Genomic DNA, 20388 nt, shown 5'->3' on the forward strand with positions numbered 1-20388 from the left:
CCGCGCAAGGGAGCGTGTGAAAACTACTAGAGACACTGTGAGCAGCATGACTGTACATCAAGGGACCGTCCACAAAAATAAAACGTAGACGCAAAATGAAGTGGGCATGGTCGTGTGCCAGAGATAAAAGTAACCAGTTGCAACAATTATTTTAGGTTTGGAGTTATATCATGGTTCAAAACAGAATGGGACGTGATGATTTTAAGTTTAACATGATTATTAATTATGGAAAACGGTTAGGGCGCAGTCTTGTTCTTCTGGCACACTACATCACTGTGTTTGTAAGCTTTGTATCTCGCTCGGTGAACTGTTTTGCCGAAGTGATCAAGTGGACATTAATGTTTGCCAGATACGCGGTAGCGGTATTTGATTCGGTCCATAGGAGCCTACATTGGTGGACCAGAAGACACAGTGGGACATCCATAGAGATGCTCTCCAGCAGCGAAACAGAGTCAGACTGATGAAAGACATAAGGTTCTTATGAACTCAAAAGAGAAGTTCCTGGGGAAAAAAATACTTCATCTTAAATGGATTTATAGACTCAAATGGGAACAATATCAATGCATCAGTACATGCATTGTAGTGTTTCTGTACTACTTGAGTTTTATCTTGCTGTCTTAAGTTTTAGTTCATTTCAAAAGCGCTCATAAAGGCACTCCAGAGGTTAAGGAAGAGTCCACCACTGTTATAACCACACCTGATAGACTGAAGACTGAACACAACACCTGTTTTTCAGGTCTAAACTAGTTTTACTGGACTGAAACAATGAAGGAAAGTTGGTTAACTTCATAGTAGCTGGTTTTATGTTCCAGTTAATCAAATAGTGTTGGTTTTACCCTAGCAGTTTTTTATTTTATTTTTTGAATCATTCCATATTCACTGAATGTAGTTTAGCAGTCAAGGAGAAGAGCAAAATCACTACCATTAGCATTTTTATTTATTTATTTATTTTTTTTTGCTAATTTTATTTTTAATGTCTGTGGTTGGAGCAAATGTATAGTATGTATGTTGGGTAAAAGAAATCCTGAAATGAGGGAATTTGTATTATTAGTTGCGAGGAAACACTTATCGTCATAATTTGTGTGTGGTAACGTGAACCAACTCAGCTCCAACATAGGATCTATTGGACCTCTTTCACATTTCCGGGTTTCTCAGAAGAGAGCACTGCTATTTTAGCATCGCTGATAAACCGATAGTTTTATATTTGACTTTTATTTTTATATTTTCTGGTTTAAATTAGCTTTTATAATTTCAAGTAATAATCATGTTTTGTTTATATATAGATATATAATTTAGTTGATGATAATAACTGAGTTTAGTAGACTTCAATAGTGGTGAATGAGTGACAACAAATATGATTTCTGCATTCCCATTAGCTCCAGTAGCAAAAGAAAATTCACTTTCTCACAGCAGTTTTTATTTATATACAGTTCTGAATTACAATGGTAGTAACTATGAAAACACATCATCACAGACTGTGAAAAGTGTCCATTGAAGTTTTCCTATGGGCAGCTTGTGACTGTGTGTGCCAGTACCCCATTGTGAAGCAAGCTTTGAATATTGTCTATATTATTACTTATCCAAAATATCACATTGTCCGTTAAAGTGTTGAAATGTCTCTGTAATTGAACTCTCTGGAATCACAAGTAATTGTTTGCGTTTGAGATCAATACTACTCTTAATACCTCTACTAATCTGTATCTTAAAACACTGTGTTCTGAGAACAAAGTCCTGTCGTGATCAACAAAATGCATTTTTAGAAACTTTCTAAAGAAGATGGAACCAAACTAGAAAGAATTACTTAGTGTAAGCCTATGAGAAAAAGACCGCATTTTGGATCTCAGAATTTTTTTATAAGCTTAAATCCTTGAGAACTCTAAAAGGACACATTTCATTCATGTTATACCGACTGTAATTTTTTCTTTTGAATGGTATCAACTATTATTATCTTACATAAATTATGTAATATGGATGTAATGCGTGTAATTTGACGATCAAATGGAAATTAACTGAATAACGTTATGTGAAGAATGTTCTTATCTGCATTATTTGAAATCAGCAAGATTGTGAATATCAATGTGTAATTATTGTAAAGGCTTGTATGAAAGTGTATGAAAAAATATATCTGCTGAAGCTTGTTTCCTTGGCATTAGAAGACTCAAAATTGTGACATGGCTACTAACATGTATTCATATGAATATTTATCAGCTAACAGTCTGAAAATAAATGTAGAAACAACTGATGCAGTTGTATCTGTTCGCAGACATGGGAACGTTTGTCAGCGCGTCCCCAATCTCACATGCAATTACCAATGGCCATCCTTAAGCGTCACATACACAGTGAGCTGGATTAGTCGCAGTTAATATCAATAAGATAAAGTTAGTGAGGTGTGTCTGATCCCAAGCCAGTACAAAAGCCTCCCGAGGGTGCCCACCTCTCTCTTAGGTCCCAGCGTCGTGTGTCTGTGAGAAGCGAAACGCTCGCCTGCACAGCAGACCAGTTGGGCTTCCTGACAGAATAGCTCCTGTCTTGCTCGCCAAAAAAAAATCAGTTCTCAGTTGAGCAATGGGGAATTCAACGGGCTGCACCGTGGACGACCTGCAGGCTGTTGAAATGCATCTGTGGTATAAGAAGTTCATGACTGAGTGTCCATCTGGTCAGCTCACGCTGCATGAGTTCAAACAGTTCTTCGGCCTCAGAGGTCTGGATCATGAGGCCAATGCCTACATCGAGCAGATGTTCCGCACTTTTGACATGAACAAGGTGAGTGAAAGACAAGTTCATTCTGAGTGGATAATAACAGAGGCTTAGGATGCCTCTAAAACATTCTGCTTTCACAGAGTTTCAGCATAGCTGGAATATTTGAAGTTTCAGTTTTTATTAAAACACTGGCTCATTGCATTCTGTTACATCAGACTTGAAACCATGTCGGCTAATTTAATGTCAGACTGATTTATGCTGAATCTCTTTATGTATTATAAGAAACACTATTTTTTTCTTTTTATAAGAAATTATTGTACTTCTATAATAGCTCTATACAGTTTAAAAATTTGGGGTCAGTATTTTTTTTTTTTTTTTTTTAAGAAAATAATACTTTTTGCCAGGAAAATATATAGAAAACAATATTTTTTTTGTATTTGTAATTCACATTATTTAACTTGTATTTTTTACAATATTTGTGCTTTTTATATCTTCATCAAATAAATGCAATCTTGGTGAATATTAAAATACTTTATAAAAAAAAAAAAAAATTAATAAAAAAAAATTACAGACCCCAAAATATTGAAAAGCGAGCTACATTTTGAATAGTGAGCAAAGCTCAGATCATACTTACCGTGCTGTCTGGCTCTATATTTATAGCGCTATATTTGGCACGTCACGTCAGCTTTATTTACAGTGACTCGTGTTAATACAATGAATAAGGAGTTTATCTATGAGATTAAGATTTACAGACTGGTGAACAGGTTTGAGATTGCATTACAGAAACCAATCCCATTCACGTTTTATTTCTCCAAGTCAAAGCATCCTTTCATAATTGGGTCCCAGTGGGATTTTTGGCACAAAAACGGTTTTAATGATGCTACTCTTCTCTTGATACAAGATTCTCCGCACGTATTTCAGATGTGTTCAGCTTCATTACCCGATTTAATGAGTACGTCATTACCTCAGTGTTAAAGTCAACACACTTCAACAAACTAAATCTCTTCACTTTTCAGGGAAATCAATAATAGGAGAATAGATATAAAATAAATAAACAAAACAAATTAAACAGGAAATTGTAACCCAATTGGTAATAATGGTGTAAAAATAAGCTTTACATTTTATTTTGGCTTTTTCTTTTTCAAGTGTGTGTGTGGGTGTATACACAAATATATTTTAGAGCATTTAATCAATTAGTACTTTTTGCTGTTGTTGCATAAAGCCATTTCATAAATTTTACTACTGTTATTATATTTGATGCCAGTTTTCATTTTTATATGAAGATCATATTTTGTTTACCCCAAATTGTATAACAGTGGTTGTTTTGTGACATTGACATCTATACTGTGTATCATAAATCGTTGGTGTAATCTTTTCATTATGATTATTTTAATAAGTTTCCATTAGTTTTATTTAAACATCCACGCAACTATGCAATACAGACTATCCATATATCTCTACATTAACGCACCTCAGCATTGCCCATGGCCTTCTCCCTGACACTGCCCTAGACAACTAGAACCTGTGGCTCAAAAGAGAGGTGACATTTGGAGGAAAGTGTGTTGACCTGAGGATTATGTCTGCGACAAGCGGCTGGTGTCTGTGTCTCAGACGCAGAGCTTTGAATTTGGATCCTTGGCAGTAATCCTCAAGAGGGCACCCTCATCATCCCGATTGTGATCCTCAACACCTAAATAAGAGCACAATGACATCCAGCTGACATTAGGACTCATTACAGACTAATGTGGGAACACATACTTAATATAAAACATTTTGGAACAAGTTAGTTCCAGATGTGGATGCTGATTGGTAGACAGGTCTCAAAAGGTCACTTCTCTTTCATCAAACTTGGTTCCAGATGAATCCGAATCATTTCCTCATCAGATGTATAATTAATGTAATAAATGTATAATTTCATGTCTATTTTGCAGGACGGTTACATAGACTTCATGGAGTATGTGGCCGCTCTCAGTCTTGTAATGAGAGGCAAGATGGAGCACAAACTGCGCTGGTATTTCAGACTTTATGATGTTGATGGCAACGGCTGCATAGACCGACACGAGCTCCTCAATATTATAAAGGTAGGAAAGATCGCACTAGAACGAACTGCACTAGATGGCTATGAAAAGAAAATGTAAATTCAGAATAAAAACGGTTTCTTTTACATCAGGCCATCCGTGCCATCAATGGAAGTGAGTCGCAGGAATCGAGTGCTGAGGAGTTCACAAACCGAGTGTTTGATAGGATCGACATCAATGGAGACGGTGAGTGCAATAACAATTGGAATTAGATTCTAATCTTAAGAACTATATTCAATCTTTAGGAGTATGATAATGATTAGCCCTAACTGCTCTCTATTCAACAGGGGAGCTGTCACTGGAGGAGTTTGTAGCAGGGGCACGTAGTGATGAAGAATTTATGGAGGTGATGATGAAGAGTTTAGACCTTTCGCACATTGTGGCCATGATTCATAACCGGAGACACAGCGTCTAAGAGACAGTCCACATTCATATATTCCATGTACGGTTCTCCCTTAGAGTCTCTTGATAAGAAAACAAGAGCAACAACTCGACGGTCTAACTCTGAAAGCACTTTAAAGTACAGTCACTTCAAACAGAACTAAAGGGGTCAAGAAACAAGAAACTAAACTGGTTTGGGACGTCCCATATCTAATAAACTGACTGTTTCCCAAAAACAGCCTTCTTGCTAAGCAGAAAGAGGCTTCATGGGAAAAGAATCAGTATGATGTGAACATCCATTTATAGTTTTTTTTGTAACATTAAAAAATAAAAAAATTATATATATATATATATATATATATATATATATATATATATATATATATATATATATATATATATATATATATATATATATATATATTATATATATATATATATATATATATATATATATATATATATATATATATATATATATATATATATATATATATATATATATATATCATACACACACACACACTTATGTATCACTTGTATTAGATGCCTCAGAGAAAGACATTTCTAAATGTTTGACTAATAAGTGGCTAAAAAATACATTTGTTCAAATGTTTGAAGCCCTAAAGGCTGCATAACTGGATAATAAAATACATTAATAAAAACAGTAATATTGTTGCAATTCAAAATGTTTTTGAATGAATGAATGAACATACAAAAGAACAGCATTTATTTCAATTATAAATATTTTATAACAATTTTAAAAGTCTGTTTGGATTGATTTAATGTGTCCTTTCTCAAAATGAAACAAAATCAAGGTTACAAAAAAAAACAAAAAAAAAACTTTCGAACAGTTTTTCCACTTTTTGTAATTTAGTTTAAAAACTTTTTATTATGAATGTTCAAGGTTAGTTGATATATTTGGTACTATAAATGGTCAATTTTTTTTTACTTAATTTTTTTTAATGATTCTCCAGTCTGATTTAATGTCTCAATTAATACAAGGATAAAAAATTTAAATTGAATATCATTTGTTAATACAAATTTGTTAAAATAGTCTTCAGTTAAGTATTCCTCTGCGTGTCAAACCATGTCAGGTCTGGAATGTTTACTTCTTTATAGACGAATCAGAATCAGATTCTGTTTTAGTGACTCTTCCAGTACACAGAGACAACAACACACAGCAAAAAAATATAATAAAATTATATAGCTATATAAACCTAATCCTGTAAATATAAATAGACAAATATTGCACAATAAATTGAAAAGGTAAAGGTGGTACCAAATAAATATAAGGATATTGCACATTTTTATTGCATAAGTGGGGACCATTTAACTGTTCATGGGGTAGATTGCCTGGGGGAAGAAACTGTTCTCGTTCCTAAATGTCCTGGTATTTGTGGCTCTGAGGCGCCGGCCAGATGGCAAAAGTTCAAAAAGGGGATAACTTGGATGTGAGGGATCCAGAGTGATTTCTGGGCCCTTTTCCTCACTCTGGACATCTACAGTTCTTGGAGAGCAGGCCTGCTTTAAGCCTGTTAATAAAATGCTTGTGCTTCCATTTGGACATTAAAAACATAATAACTGACAGCATTATAAGTTCATGTGTGTATTAACCAACAGCTGACACCAAAATGCCCCTTTGCCCTTGTGTCTCAAGCCTCCATCGTCTATTTTAACTACGTCAGTGTGTGAGGAAACACGAGTTACATTTGGAGCCTTTTTAACTGCGGTCCCCCCAGTTTCTATGACAACCCCAATCTATTACCATGGAGACCCTGTGAGTCAGACACAGCATCAGTAACCTCTCAGCTGAATGAACTGACTGTGATGATAAAAGTCTAAATTACAATTAATCACTTACCCTTCACCGCACAGACCGCTCCTCTCTCCCAGATCCTCGTGTAGTGCTTGTTCTGGGTTGTGTCCGTCTTCATCTGAGGGTGATTGGTATTCATGCCAGCTCTGCCATCTTTTTGCTAAATGATAAGGAGGTCAGTCCTCTGAGCGGAGCTACTCTTCTACAAAGGAGCCAAATAACACAAAACATATATGTAATATCTCACTCATTTAAATGTGGTTGAATGGACATTTGCAACCATGATGTTACCATGAACACTGCATGAACATGGGAATAACATCTAGAACACATAAATGAATTAATGTTTAATACAGTCAATTAGTGGTAAAGCTTTGACCAGAGCACACATATAATGCACCAAACTACCTTTGTCATAACTATTATTAACTAATAGTTTCTTTGAGGGAGGATGTGTTAAATTGATCAACCATGCTAATATAAAGTAAATATATAATAATTAAAATAATTATATAATAATAATAATAATATACAAATTCATGAATAAAGTCTTTTTTTTGAACATTCTGTTCATCAATAAATACAAAAACATTAAAAATAAAATCATTCCAACCCCAAATTTGGCAGGTAGTTTATGAAAAATAAATTGGACCCATTATTACAAACTACAGTATTTATTAGACTAGTATTAAGCTGTGTCAGACGTTAACAAACCAAACCCAACAAATCTCTCTCTGAGGAAAGAGTCTCATGTATAAACGGAGTATTTTTCTATGGTGACATCTGATTGGACTAATAAATGCAGGATTTTCCTGTAACATAATTTCTCCGACAGTCCATTCACGTCCATAATTCCTAGTGATGTAATGTGATTTTGTCCACTTAAGATGCCTGGTTCACGTCCACTGCTAGAGGATCACAGGAAGTCCTCCAGACACTTCACCGCATCAAGCCTACGGTTCTAGAATAAAAAACACATAGATAGTCAACAAGCTAGCACACCATCACGAACACAAACAATGTATTCCTTGTGATTTATAGTGGCTACATTTTTTTTTTTTTTTTTTAAACCACAATAATTGATGTTCAATGGTTATTAAAGCTTTCTGGGCCACCAATTTGTGTTTTATAGGAAACTTTATTAGAAAAGTTATTACATTTTAAATGTCACACAGAGTCACACAGGCTCATTTTACCTTAAAAACTTGACTTTAAACAAGTTTTAAAATTAAATATGCACTTAAAAAGAAAGAGCAATATCTAACTGATGACAATTTATATTATATATATATATATATATATATATATATATATATATATATATATATATATATATATATATTATATAATTTTTTTAAAAGATGAAACACTGCCACCCAGTGTCCAAAATTCCAAGATTTACTTGTGCTGCCGCATTGTGCATCAATCATGTTTTATTGCCTTATAGAAGCTAATTAGAAATTAATGGCATAGTTTGTTATTATCTAAAACAAAATCATTTGCCAAACCTCATCATTTGAGCAATTAAATGACCTGTGAGAAGATACTGGCTGTAGGTGCAACTCTGCCATCAACCACACTGTAGACCAGTGATCCTCAAATCTGTCTCGCAAGATCCAGTTTCCTGCAGAGTTTAGCTCCGACTCCAATTAAACACACCTGCCTGTGATATTTTAATGATCCTGAAGACACTGATTAGCAAACTCATGCGTGTTTGATTAGGGTTAGAGCTAAACTTTGCAGATTTGAGGATCACTGCTGTAGACTAAAGCCAACAGTCCGTCAAGAGGAAAAGGCTTCGGTCCCCGCAGATGGTTACTAGACTGCAGCTAAAAGACTAAATCAAAGGGGGAAAAAAAAGATAGATGACGTTAATAAACCTGCAGGAAGAAGGGTGATGAACAATAAGCAACAGCAGCAACTTTAAGTATTAAGACAATGCTTTAAGTATTATGGACCATCAATCAACTTATGTTTACTTATTATGTAAATAATATAATTTAGGTATACTATGGATATACATCGGTATGACGTTTATCACTTAAAATTCAATTAAAATGCATAACGGTTTAAATTAATTTCAAATGTAACTCCAGAGTGCCACCGAAGTAGGACTTGCATCTTTATATAAAAATTCATAATTATACTGTCCTCAAAATCTGGGTACGTGTACTGCAGAACTGAAAACAGAAAAAAGGATTTTAGACACATTTCATACAGTACATCCATTCAAGTGTCAAATGTCCTCGGCCCCGTTTGCACCCGGTATTAACACTCATCTCAGGTGAGAGCCTCTGATTTTGTGATTGTGTTTCTGTATGTTGAATGTGACAAATGCACTAGAATTTTAATCTCATCACAAAATGTGATCCAGCAGAATAATCATTGTTATATAAAACATTGGGACACTGACAAATTTGATCTTCACTCATATTTACATGACCTCACTGGTCAGTTTGGTCTGCAATCATACAATAGATAAAAAACTCTTTATTATATAATCGAAATCTGTTATTTGAGACCAATCTTTCGCTGTGATGGTCTTACTCTCTTACCTTTACTGTAACCTGGAAAATTAAAGAGAAGAGGTTCAAAGCAGAAAAAAAATCTTTTATTTTTATTTTTTTTCTTCATTGAATCCAGAATAAATAACCAAACAGTTCACGAAGGACGTCGACGAGCCCGCATCATTTCCGGACAAGGGTTTGGGATTTGTAGTTCTTAATGTTTTAAATCCCGACGCTCATGAATTAAATTTTTAAACGTTTAAAAGCGAGAATCCATAATATTGCCAGCCTGAAAACCAACAGAGACACCGGTGAATTTGGATATAAATTCAGGGAATAAATGTTTTCTCCAGGCATGTGAGCATCTCTCCATCTGCTCTGCGGAGAGGAGTGACAGACGCAGACTGAATAACGTTATTCGGGTGTGACAGAAATCTGCGCTTGTTCGCTCGAGCGCGTCTCATTGAGGTCCACACGCGCGGCATGAATCTCATCGCAGCGTTTATTTACTCAGACGACATTACTGTGGTCAGGTCTATTGTGTTTTATTGGTCTGAGATGTGTGCTCAGGATTAAATCGGATGGAGCAGCGGTACGCCGTTAAGCAAGCAACCGAGAGGAGAGCGATATTTGCGTTCAATCTGAGAAGAATGGACACGCAAAATATGATGCAGTGCAAGTGTCGTCATCTGAACATCCGTTATTTCTGTTAAACGGAAACAGCTAAGCAAGATTTATCACGGATAATCCTTGTAGCCTCATGGAAACAACCTTTTGGACTATATAAGGTAGATTATTGTTTATATAAATATATATTTTAATAGGCTTGATAAATGTCTTTAATATCTTAAGGTTTGGGTATTCGCAGACCATCCAAGTATTATTAATTTATTCGGGTCATCATTAAGAATTCATACTGACATTTCCGTTGGGATTTGGGAATATTATCTCTGATGCACTGGAATGCGTTGTCTTCATATGAGCTGTGACTTCATATGAGTTTAGTCATTATTTTGCTGTCCCAAGAGCACCTTAATGAGATTACTTGGCTGAATGAAGCGGATGCATAGATGCTGAAGAAGAAGAGAGCTGGAAGAGAACATCATTGGAGTCACGGACAGACTGCCACATCCACGCTGAACGAATCACGGTGACATCTGGCGCTAAAACTGCTTAGTCTGTCGCGACATCTGTGAGCTGTTCTGTCTGTACTTGAGTTTTTAGGCAACATTCAGAGAGGACCGAATCCTGATTGAAACCACAGAGCACCAAAGTCTAAACTAAATGCAGAGTGGACTGAAATCATAAAAGTAGATTCAATCCAGACACTGTCTGATTTTCAGACAGGACCTGGATCCAGTCTCAATCTAGATAGGACCTGAATCCAGACTGAGTTCATAAAGGACTAGACTGAATCCAGATACAACCTGAATCCAGACTCAATCCAGAAAGGAAGAGAGTTCGGACTGAATCCATAAAGGACCTGAGTGCAGTTTGAACTCAAAGCGCATCTAAAACCAAATTGAATCCAGATTTAACCTAGATCTAGATTTTATCCAGATTTAACCAGAATCCAGTATCAATCTAAATGGGATCTGAATCCAGAAAAGACCTAAATCTGGACTGAATCCAGACAGGACCTGAATCCAGCTAAAACCTAAATAAAGATTTAATCCAGATCACACCAGAATTCAGACTCAATCCAGATAGAACTGAGTGCAGTTCGAATCCACTGTGGATCTGAGTCCAAACCAAATCCAGATAGAACCTTGATCTAGATTCAGATCAGATCAGAATTCAGACTCAATTCGGATAGGAGCTCAATCCAGATAGAATTAAGTGCAGTTCATATCCACTTTGGATCTGAGTCCAAACTGAATCGAGATAGAACCTTAATCTAGATTCAGTCCGGATAGGATTTGGGCCTGAGAACCGAATCCAGACTAAATAAAGTTTTAACCTACTCATCCATAGGGGACCTGAGTCCTATTTGAATCCATAAAGTACTGAATCCATCTATGATCCCTGGGACACCTGCAGCGATGCTACCAGCCACGGAGGCAGCCAAGATCTACCAGACCAACTATGTCAGGAACTCTCGTGCCATCGGGGTCCTGTGGGCCATCTTCACCATCCTCTTTGCCATCGTCAATGTGGTATGTTTTGTTCAGCCCTACTGGATCGGGGATGGCATTGACACGCCACAGGCTGGCTACTTCGGCCTCTTTCACTACTGCATAGGGAACGGAATATCACGAGACCTGACGTGCCAGGGGACCTTCACTGAGTTTAGCTCCATCCCGTCTAGCGCCTTCAAAGCTGCGTCCTTCTTCATTGGGATGTCCATGGTGCTGGTCCTCTCCTGCATCGGCTGCTTCGCCTTCTTCTTCTTCTGCAGTACAGCCACTGTGTATAAGATCTGTGGGTGGATGCAGCTGTCAGCAGGTGAGTGAGTGACTGTGCATCATTTAGAGGTTTCCCAATGCATGCTGATGTATGAGTAAGAGCCAGGAGTGTGATGAGGGCTGGATGTCAGAAAGACAATCTGTGAAGTCCCAACACATTTAAACATATATTGGCATGTCGTCTTATGGTTGCAGTTGGCATGTTCAAATATTTTATATATATATATATATATGGATTATTAGGAACAACTGTTCAATTTCTCAATGCAATTTTCTAATCAACCGATCACATGGCAGTTGCTTCAATGCATTTAGGGGTGTGGTCCTGGTCAAGACAATATCCTGAACTCTAAACTGAATGTCAGAATGGGAAAGAAATGTGATTTAAGCAATTTTTAAACGTGGCATGGTTTGTTGGTGCCAGACGGGCCGGTCTGAGTATTTCACAATCTGCTCAGTTACTGGGATTTTCACGCACAACCATTTCTAGGGTTTGCAAAGAATGGTTTGAAAAGGGAAAACCATCCAGTATGCGGCAGTCCTGTGGGCGAAAATGCCTTGTTGATGCTAGAGGTCAGATGAGAATGGGCCGACTGATTCAAGCTGATAGAAGAGCAACTTTGACTGAAATAACCACTCGTTACAACCGAGGTATGCAGCAAAGCATTTGTGAAGCCACAACACGCACAATCTTGAGGCGGATGGGCTTCAACAGCAGAAGACCCCACCGGGTGCCACTCATCTCCACTACAAATAGGAAAAAGAGGCTACAATTTGCACGAGCTCACCAAAATTGGACAGTTGAAGACTGGAAAAATGTTGCATGGTCTGATGAGTCTGGATTTCTCTTGAGACATTCAGATGGTAGAGTCAGTATTTGGCGTAAACAGAATGAGAACATGGATCCATCATGCCTTGTTACCACTGTGCAGGCTGGTGGTGGTGGTGTAATGTTGTGGGGGATGTTTTCTTGGCACACTTTAGGCCCCTTTGTGCCAATTGGGCATAGTTTAAATGCCACGGCCCACCTGAGCATCGTTTCTGACCATGTCCATCCCTTTATGACCACCATGTACCCATCCTCTGATGGCTACACCCAGCAGGATAATGCACCATGTAACAAAGCTCGAATCATTTCAAATTGGTTTCTTGAAAATGACAATGAGTTCACTGTACTAAAATGGCCCCCACAGTCACCAGATCTCAACCCAATAGAGCATCTTTGGGATGTGGTGAAACGGGAGCTTCGTGCCCTGCATGTGCATCTCACAGATATCCATCAACTGCAAGATGCTATCCTATCAATATGGGCCAACATTTCTAAAGAATGCTTTCAGCACCTTGTTGAATCAATACCACGTAGCATTAAGGCAGTTCTGAAGGTGAAAGGGGGTCAAACACATTATTAGTATGGTATTCCTAATAATCCTTTAGGTGAGTGTGTGTGTGTGTGTGTATATATATATATATATATATATATACATATATATATATATATATACACACTATAATTAGTTTGTCATGGCACCATGATATTATCATAGTACTTTAAAGAGTAGTTCAAAATATAATTTAATAATAAAAAAAGCATTAAGTGATCAAAAGTGGCAGTAAAGACATTTTTGTTTGTTTGTTTTTACTTTTTTTGAGTACCAAATCATCATATTACAATGATTTCTAAAGGATCGTGTGACTCTAAAGCCAAAAAAATCAGATTTGTAATAACAGGAATAAATTACATTATAAAATATATCCAAATAGACAATACATATATATTATTAAAAAAAATAATAATATTTAACAATTTATTACTGTTTTACTGTTTTGTGATCTTGCCTTGAGCAGAAAATTTTGAACAGTAATGCACATTTTTAAATTCTAAATACAAGGGTTTTCAGTAGTAGTCTAACAGTTTGTGGTTCATTTATTTATATATCTATCTATCTATCTATCTATCTATCTATCTATCTATCTATATATATATATATATATATATATATATATATATATATATATATACATAAACCTCAGATTTTTTTATATGTTCTCAGGCATTTGGACCTCAATGTACATGTTTTTGATATACTTAATTACCATATTTTTTTAAAAATTAGATTACTTTTTGATTTCAGTATTTTTTTAAGACAAATTACAGATAGTTCTGATGTCATTATGTGGATGTGCAATTTCTGATGAAAGATTTCAACTATTAATCAAAATACTATGTAATGGACCCTAAATTTACACTGTCATCCGTTTGATCACTACTGAGTAGTCTTTTTGGTGCATCCTCCAAATATGATACTTGTAGAAAAACACTTTTTAAAGCAGACCCGCTATATAAAGCAATGAATCCACAGTGGACTAAAGATTATATAAATAAATAAATCATGCACACCACTTTCTCTCTAAATTAAACCGATGAGCATGATGAGAAAATTAGCTCAAGCACTGGATGTGTCTTTTTCTTCTGTAAAGAAAAAAACAACTGAAGATAGGCTCAGTCAGTTTACTTTCCCCAGCTGGCCAATGCTGAACGTGTCCTTGATATTTTTGATTAATGCTTCTATAGTAGTTTCATGTTGTTCTTTGGCGTCTGAGAGTTGGGTTGGTTGTGTTGTGCTCAGAAGGCTTGTATTTTAAAGGATCTATAGAATCTATGAAATGAACAGATGAGAGAGCTCAAGATGTGTGTACTGCATCTGCACACATTGCTTTCATCTGAAGGCTTTGGCTTCAAAGGCTGCATGAGTAAAGTCAGCAGTAAGAACATATATCGCCCTGTATGCTAATATTTACTTCATTCCAACTCACTTCTTCTGGTTCTGTTTTTACCCCATTTCATTTGCATTGCTGACATCGTCAGTAAGTAGAAAAGCTCCAGGGTTACATTTAGTTTGATGCATTTCATGAGTGACTGACCACACACTGACCTTACTCTACCTATTGGTTTTTAAATGTTGGAACTTGGAAGGGAAGGAAGCACCACAGGAGAAAATGTTCTAAACACAACCAGAAAAATCTCAAAATGTTGAGCGCTCAGTAAACATATTTTTCTCAGGAAGGAAAAAGACAGGGGTGGTCTATTTTTGTGCCTGGCCTCAGGGACTTCAGGTGAGTTTTGAAAGTAACTCACAGTTGTGGACAAATTACTGTCATAGGTGGCTTATGTGTAGCTGTCAGAGCAAAATGACACATGATGTTCTTGCAAGCCTCTGTATTACGTACTGGAGCTGTTTATAGAGAACAATTCTGTCATCATTTACTCACCCTTATGTCATTCCAAATTATTATTTTTTTCCTCCTGTGAAACACAAAAGGAGATGTTTAACAATGTCCAATCAGCTTTTTCATACAAAAAAAAAAAAAAAAAAAAACTGCAATCAAGGCCAGCCAAGCTTCAAAAATGACAAATACACTATTAATATATGACAAAAGTTATATTTTCTAAATTTATATATGATAGTTTGTGTGCAAAAAGGCCAAATTAAATTCATGCTTAAAATCATTTTTAAATTTATAATATAAAAACAATTACATTAATAATAATAATTGTATTGTTTATATTAACAATTTATAATCTAACATGACAATCAAACAGATCACCCTATATGTATAATAATAGTAATAATAATTATTATATGATATGAAATGAATATAGATTTAAATATTTTTTTACATGTAAAAAAAGTATGGTGTCACTAATGCAAAAATGCATTTGGTTCTTGTATGTCTTCTAGGGTTTTCTACTCATAAAGTTGCCAGTGATCCTGAATATGAGATGTTGTGCTTGCTTAAAGTGTGATTTGCAAGTTTAAGTTTTGCTCGACTGACAATTTTTTATTGAACCAATTAAAAATGGCATTTGTCAGATGATGTTTATTAATAATGATGTTGTATTTGGTTGCACTTTCTGGGGGGAATAACCTCAAGTGGCTTTACTGCAGCCGCTGCTTTCAGCAAATGTGAAAGAAAAAAAAACTGATTACATAATCAGATTTTTAAGGACGCTGGAAGCTTAACCGCAGATTTTTAGGGGGGCTGAAGTATAAATAGGTCTAGAATCGCCTATGGTGCTACGTTTGAATTTGAAAGTGTAAATAAGATTTGAGAGCCAAGGCAGATGGAAAGATTTGACAGGAATTTATTTAAGTTTTAGTCTGGTTTTCAAGGTCTGATTCTCACCATTAACAAGCCATCAAGGGCCAGATTTACTAAACAGGCCAAATTAGCGTTAAGAGCGCAATTCCTTAAAATTCCCTGCTTGTGATTTACTAACAATTAAAAAACACAGACCCAGACAGATCATATCCAAAATGACCAGTGCAATCTACCAAGAGCAGCACAAATTACTGGCTGCTTTAAGACATGCTTTTTTTGGCCGTTAAATATTGGCACAAATACCAGTAATTTGAATAGTGCAAACATTAGTAAATCACATTGTGTGATTAATTTAAAATACTCTCCTCCATATAAATTTTGCATCTGAAAGAGAAACTCCAACAAATGCATATTCTATAAGGTCAGGCGCAAAAATAATTGCGCGTGTCCATGCCTTTTCAATGCTAATTCTTCACTGCGCATCTTTAGTAAATCCTGACAATACGATTTTAATGCCAAAAGAAGATTTGTGCTGCAAACTGTCAGTAAATCTGGACCCAACTATAACTTTGGCCTCAATCTCTGGATTTGAGACTTTAGTCTTTGCAACTTTACAGATCTTTTTCATGCACCAAGAGCTTGCAACACTCAAGGAAAAATTTTAAATTGCATCAAATGACCCCTTTAAGTTTAAGGATGTAGAATATGCTCATACAGAATATGTGCTTTATAACTACTAATAAACAGCCAATGTGGTAAAAAATAGGCATGCTAATAAGCAACTAGTTAATATTGAGAATTGGTCCCTTTACTAAAGTGTTACAGAAGAGAGTAAGTCATACAGGTTTGGAATGAGATGAGCATGAGTAAATGAAATTAGTTAATTTTATAATTGCTGGTGAAGCTGTAATTTGTTTCTTGATATTTAAATGTTCACTTTATTGTTGGAATTTCCTCCAAAAATTGTCTTTTGAACGATTTTTTGATACTCATGCTTCGGGGAAGAAAGGATTGATTTATTTTTAGGCAAATCTGAAAGACATTAAGAAGTCATTCAGTACAATGTTCTTTGAAACCTTTATGCTTCTCACACAGGTGAGATCTAAACAGCCTTTATGAGATAGTTAGCAATAAAAAGCCCATTTGAATTTCTAATGGCTCATTGATCGGGTGAATCTCTCTTCAGAACAGCATGCATGTGGGTAATGAGAAACTAATGTGGTCACTGTTTACTTCTCACCGCCTTGAAGGAGCACAGTCAGTGCCGGTGGCCCTAGCGGGTCACACCAGACTGTAATCTGTTAAATTCAGACAGCACTGCATTGACAATTACCAAGCATAAAATCACAACTGCGAAGACCTGCAGTGTGAATGTCCTAGTACAGAGCAAAAGACGTGTTAATGGAATCAAACAGAAGTTAATATTTAAATGATGAAACCATCACAAACTATAACAAAACTTCACAAGGCTCTATAAGCAGACTGAATAGTTTGTGAGAGGTACGATGATGGATTTGTCACTTCTGAGAGCAATGACAAAATCACATATCATATGATGTGATTATATAGACATAGTGAGCATTGACAGCCGAGGGTTATGAGCTCCACAGAGGCACTAATGGAAGCAGGGCAGCACAGGGCAGCTTGTGAATGGAGAGATGATAACGGACTGTACTTCATACTCAATGACTGACTCATTCAGTTCACTCCTGGCCTCCAATAAAACGCCCACTCTTCCATCGGTCTCTCTACTCGCTCCATACATCCAGTTATCTGCTGTATGACAAATGCTTTACTCTTCTTTGCATTCCTATACAAACAAGTACTGAGGTCCTAGTGTAATGGATATCAGAGCCATGATATATGCACAAATAAAATTAGTTTTTCAGTGGTTCCTTGGGGAGGTTGAGGTGCTATATAACAACTCTACTGTTATAAAGTCAAGTAGGGTCCTCCAACGGCTCTTCGGGGTGGTTAAGGTGCTATAGCACTGCTGCCATACCATAAGCCCCTGTATAATTGTTTAAAAGTTCTCTAACTCGCTCTTAGTCCCTTTAGTTTCGTTGGGGAAAGGGTTAAAAACAACAACATTAAAATTCAGTATATTTCCTGAAGTCAACCTTTTTGCCCCATAAGGAAATATGCTAGGACCCCCACACAAGACTTTTGCAATTGTAGTAAATTCCAATTCATAGCAAACATATGTGTGTGGAATAATATATCTAAAATCCAAGGAGGAGAATGAGGTGACTTATGGTTCTACATAGCACCATTTGACAAAGGTGCTTCATAGAACCTTTAAAGATATGCTATATAGCACCTAAAGTGGTCCCCCTATGATTATAAACCACTTTTAGTGCTATTTAGCAAAAAGTCAACCATGGTATTGCCATCTGATACAATCATATTATCAGACATTCATATCAGAAATTGTGCATTTATATTTTCTTCTATGGAAGAAATTAATTAGCCATTTTTCCATCTCATTTTTTGTTTTCTGGGGGTTTCAGTATTGTCAACATAAAGAGGTAATGGTTATTTCGCAGTTTCCGGAAAATACTGAATCTTTATTTAGCCAATGTGTGAATCATATCCGAGAGCAGACGAATCTTGCACTTGTGGGAGTGAGAAAATGAGGTGTTTTTTTTCCCTCAGATTTCTTACGCCGAGAGGCAGCAGGTGATTATATTAAAATCCTAAAATAAGAAACACTATATGAAACACCGCAAGTATTTGTTACAAGCTAAAAATAACCATGAACAGGTTAGAAATCAGTAAATATGGGAGTCATGCACATGATTTGTTTTTGAAGAGGGAGTTGCAGTCCTGGCTCACTTCTGTCCTCTCAATAAAACAGGTTTAACATGTTTTAAAGTATAAGGTGTTCACCTTATTTAGCATGCAAGGAGACCCAGGTACCAACGTTATGTATCTTTACAAAAATGAATTATATTAATTCAATCTAAATTTATTTTCACCCATTTTATTTAATCTTTATTCAATCTTCATTTATTTTCAAATGCCAGAAATACTTACTCTTTCTCTTTTTTTGCTAATGAAATGCATGTTTTTGGTGCATTACAATGCAATGATTTATGTTTGTAATCCTTATCTTCGTAACATATAACAAGCCTGTGGTGTAGTACATGACTGGCAGCTATAAATGAGAGGATGCTATAATTAAAAGTGCCTCTTTAGAGTTAAGTGTGAGCAGCTGACTTGGCTGAGGACAGGGAACATCTGTTTGATCGAAACCACAAGACGCAGTCTGCGAATAAAATCAATGATGGACTGATGGCTCAGAAAGCCGAAAGAGTGGATTCCATGGCATATTCGACTGCTATTTTAATGTTAAAAACCTATTGAAATCAATAGTGGAGTTTAGTACATGTCTATAAGCTTTCAGGCAGATTTATGTGCTAGAGTAATAAGTCGCTATATATTACCACACACCACCATCTACCAACTAGCAAAATATAGGTGTTTTTTAGGCTGCAAAATGACTATAAAAGCTATTTAAACAAAGGATAAGCCCTTCGAAATCATGTTTCAAATGGAAAATGTCTAAACAGGAAAGAAATTAGCATCGTTAAACCATTTCATTGGGTCTTTAAAAAGAGCAGAAAAGGGTCTCAGAACACATTTTTCTTATTAAACTGAAATATAAGCCTAGTTCATGGCCCAGGTGTTTCATTTATTACGTTTAACTCTAACAATTGCATTTATAAGTGTCTGATCAGCCTTATTCAAATGGTAAATTATAGTTTTAGATTGAATTTTCAATAGGCTTTATACCAAACGCAGCATCAAACGTCAATTCAAGATGGCAGAAACCGGTAGATGAAAGACATTATCGTATGAAAGGCGTCACGCTCCTCACCTCCCATAAACTCAGTCTGTAATCACCGTGACTGGCTGGTTGGTGGGTTTTCTCAGTTCATCTTCAAGACCCAGCTCTCAGAAATCGACTGCTGTCCCTTGAGGGAAGTGTGAATGTTTGATGCCATCAAACCCTCTGCATGGTGGATGCAGGCTCCACAGGGAGCAGATGTCATTGCTGCTAGTTGCTGTTTGGACAGTGGGGTGCTTACCTGGAAAACCAATGAAGAGATACAGAGAAATCAGCAACAGTAATGATGAGACCCTTTGGGACCCAGATGTGCCTGTTTCAGCACTAAGTATGCTTAACTATCATGTACTGTGGGGAAAGCGAGTGAGAACTGGGAAGATAAATAGAGACAGACGTAGGTGTGGGTTCATACTGACACAAAGAGCAACAATTAAATAAGCTCCAGAAAAAGTGTTTCACCTTTGTTCACTGTGTGAGAATGTGTGCATGCATGTGTACCTGACGCAATGACATTATTAATGGAAAATTGCACTGAAATTTAACTAGC

The 20388-nt window shown here is 36.2% G+C and overlaps 2 protein-coding genes and 1 long non-coding RNA gene across 4 annotated transcripts in view; 2 read left to right on the top strand and 1 right to left on the bottom strand.

Annotated features, from left to right (window-relative positions):
- The first annotated feature begins 2551 nt into the window (after nt 1-2551).
- On the top strand, nt 2552-5466 carry LOC113061790 (guanylyl cyclase-activating protein 1). The gene is made up of 4 exons (XM_026231231.1): nt 2552-2763; nt 4632-4781; nt 4871-4964; nt 5066-5466. The coding sequence occupies exons 1-4, from the start codon at nt 2566-2568 to the stop codon at nt 5191-5193; spliced, it is 570 nt and encodes a 189-aa protein (XP_026087016.1). The 5' UTR covers nt 2552-2565; the 3' UTR covers nt 5194-5466.
- On the bottom strand, nt 3263-9129 carry LOC113061798 (uncharacterized). 2 transcript variants are annotated; one of them, XR_003278429.1, is made up of 3 exons: nt 8512-9129; nt 7024-7939; nt 3263-4390 (listed from the first exon to the last, which is right to left on the bottom strand). It is a non-coding gene; the product is annotated as an uncharacterized LOC113061798 (long non-coding RNA). The 2 variants fall into 2 exon arrangements; XR_003278428.1 differs by having other exon boundaries at nt 8487-9129.
- A 567-nt stretch (nt 9130-9696) lies between these two features.
- The window catches only part of LOC113061829 (LHFPL tetraspan subfamily member 3 protein-like), a 35186-nt gene continuing 24494 nt past the window's right edge, over nt 9697-20388 (top strand). The window contains exon 1 of the mRNA XM_026231289.1: nt 9697-11930. Within this exon, the coding sequence (XP_026087074.1) occupies nt 11504-11930 (427 nt within the window). The 5' untranslated portion in view covers nt 9697-11503. The remainder of the gene's footprint in view (nt 11931-20388) is intronic.

Source organism: Carassius auratus, chromosome 4, assembly GCF_003368295.1.
Source record: "Carassius auratus strain Wakin chromosome 4, ASM336829v1, whole genome shotgun sequence".
Lineage (NCBI taxonomy): Eukaryota > Metazoa > Chordata > Actinopteri > Cypriniformes > Cyprinidae > Carassius > Carassius auratus.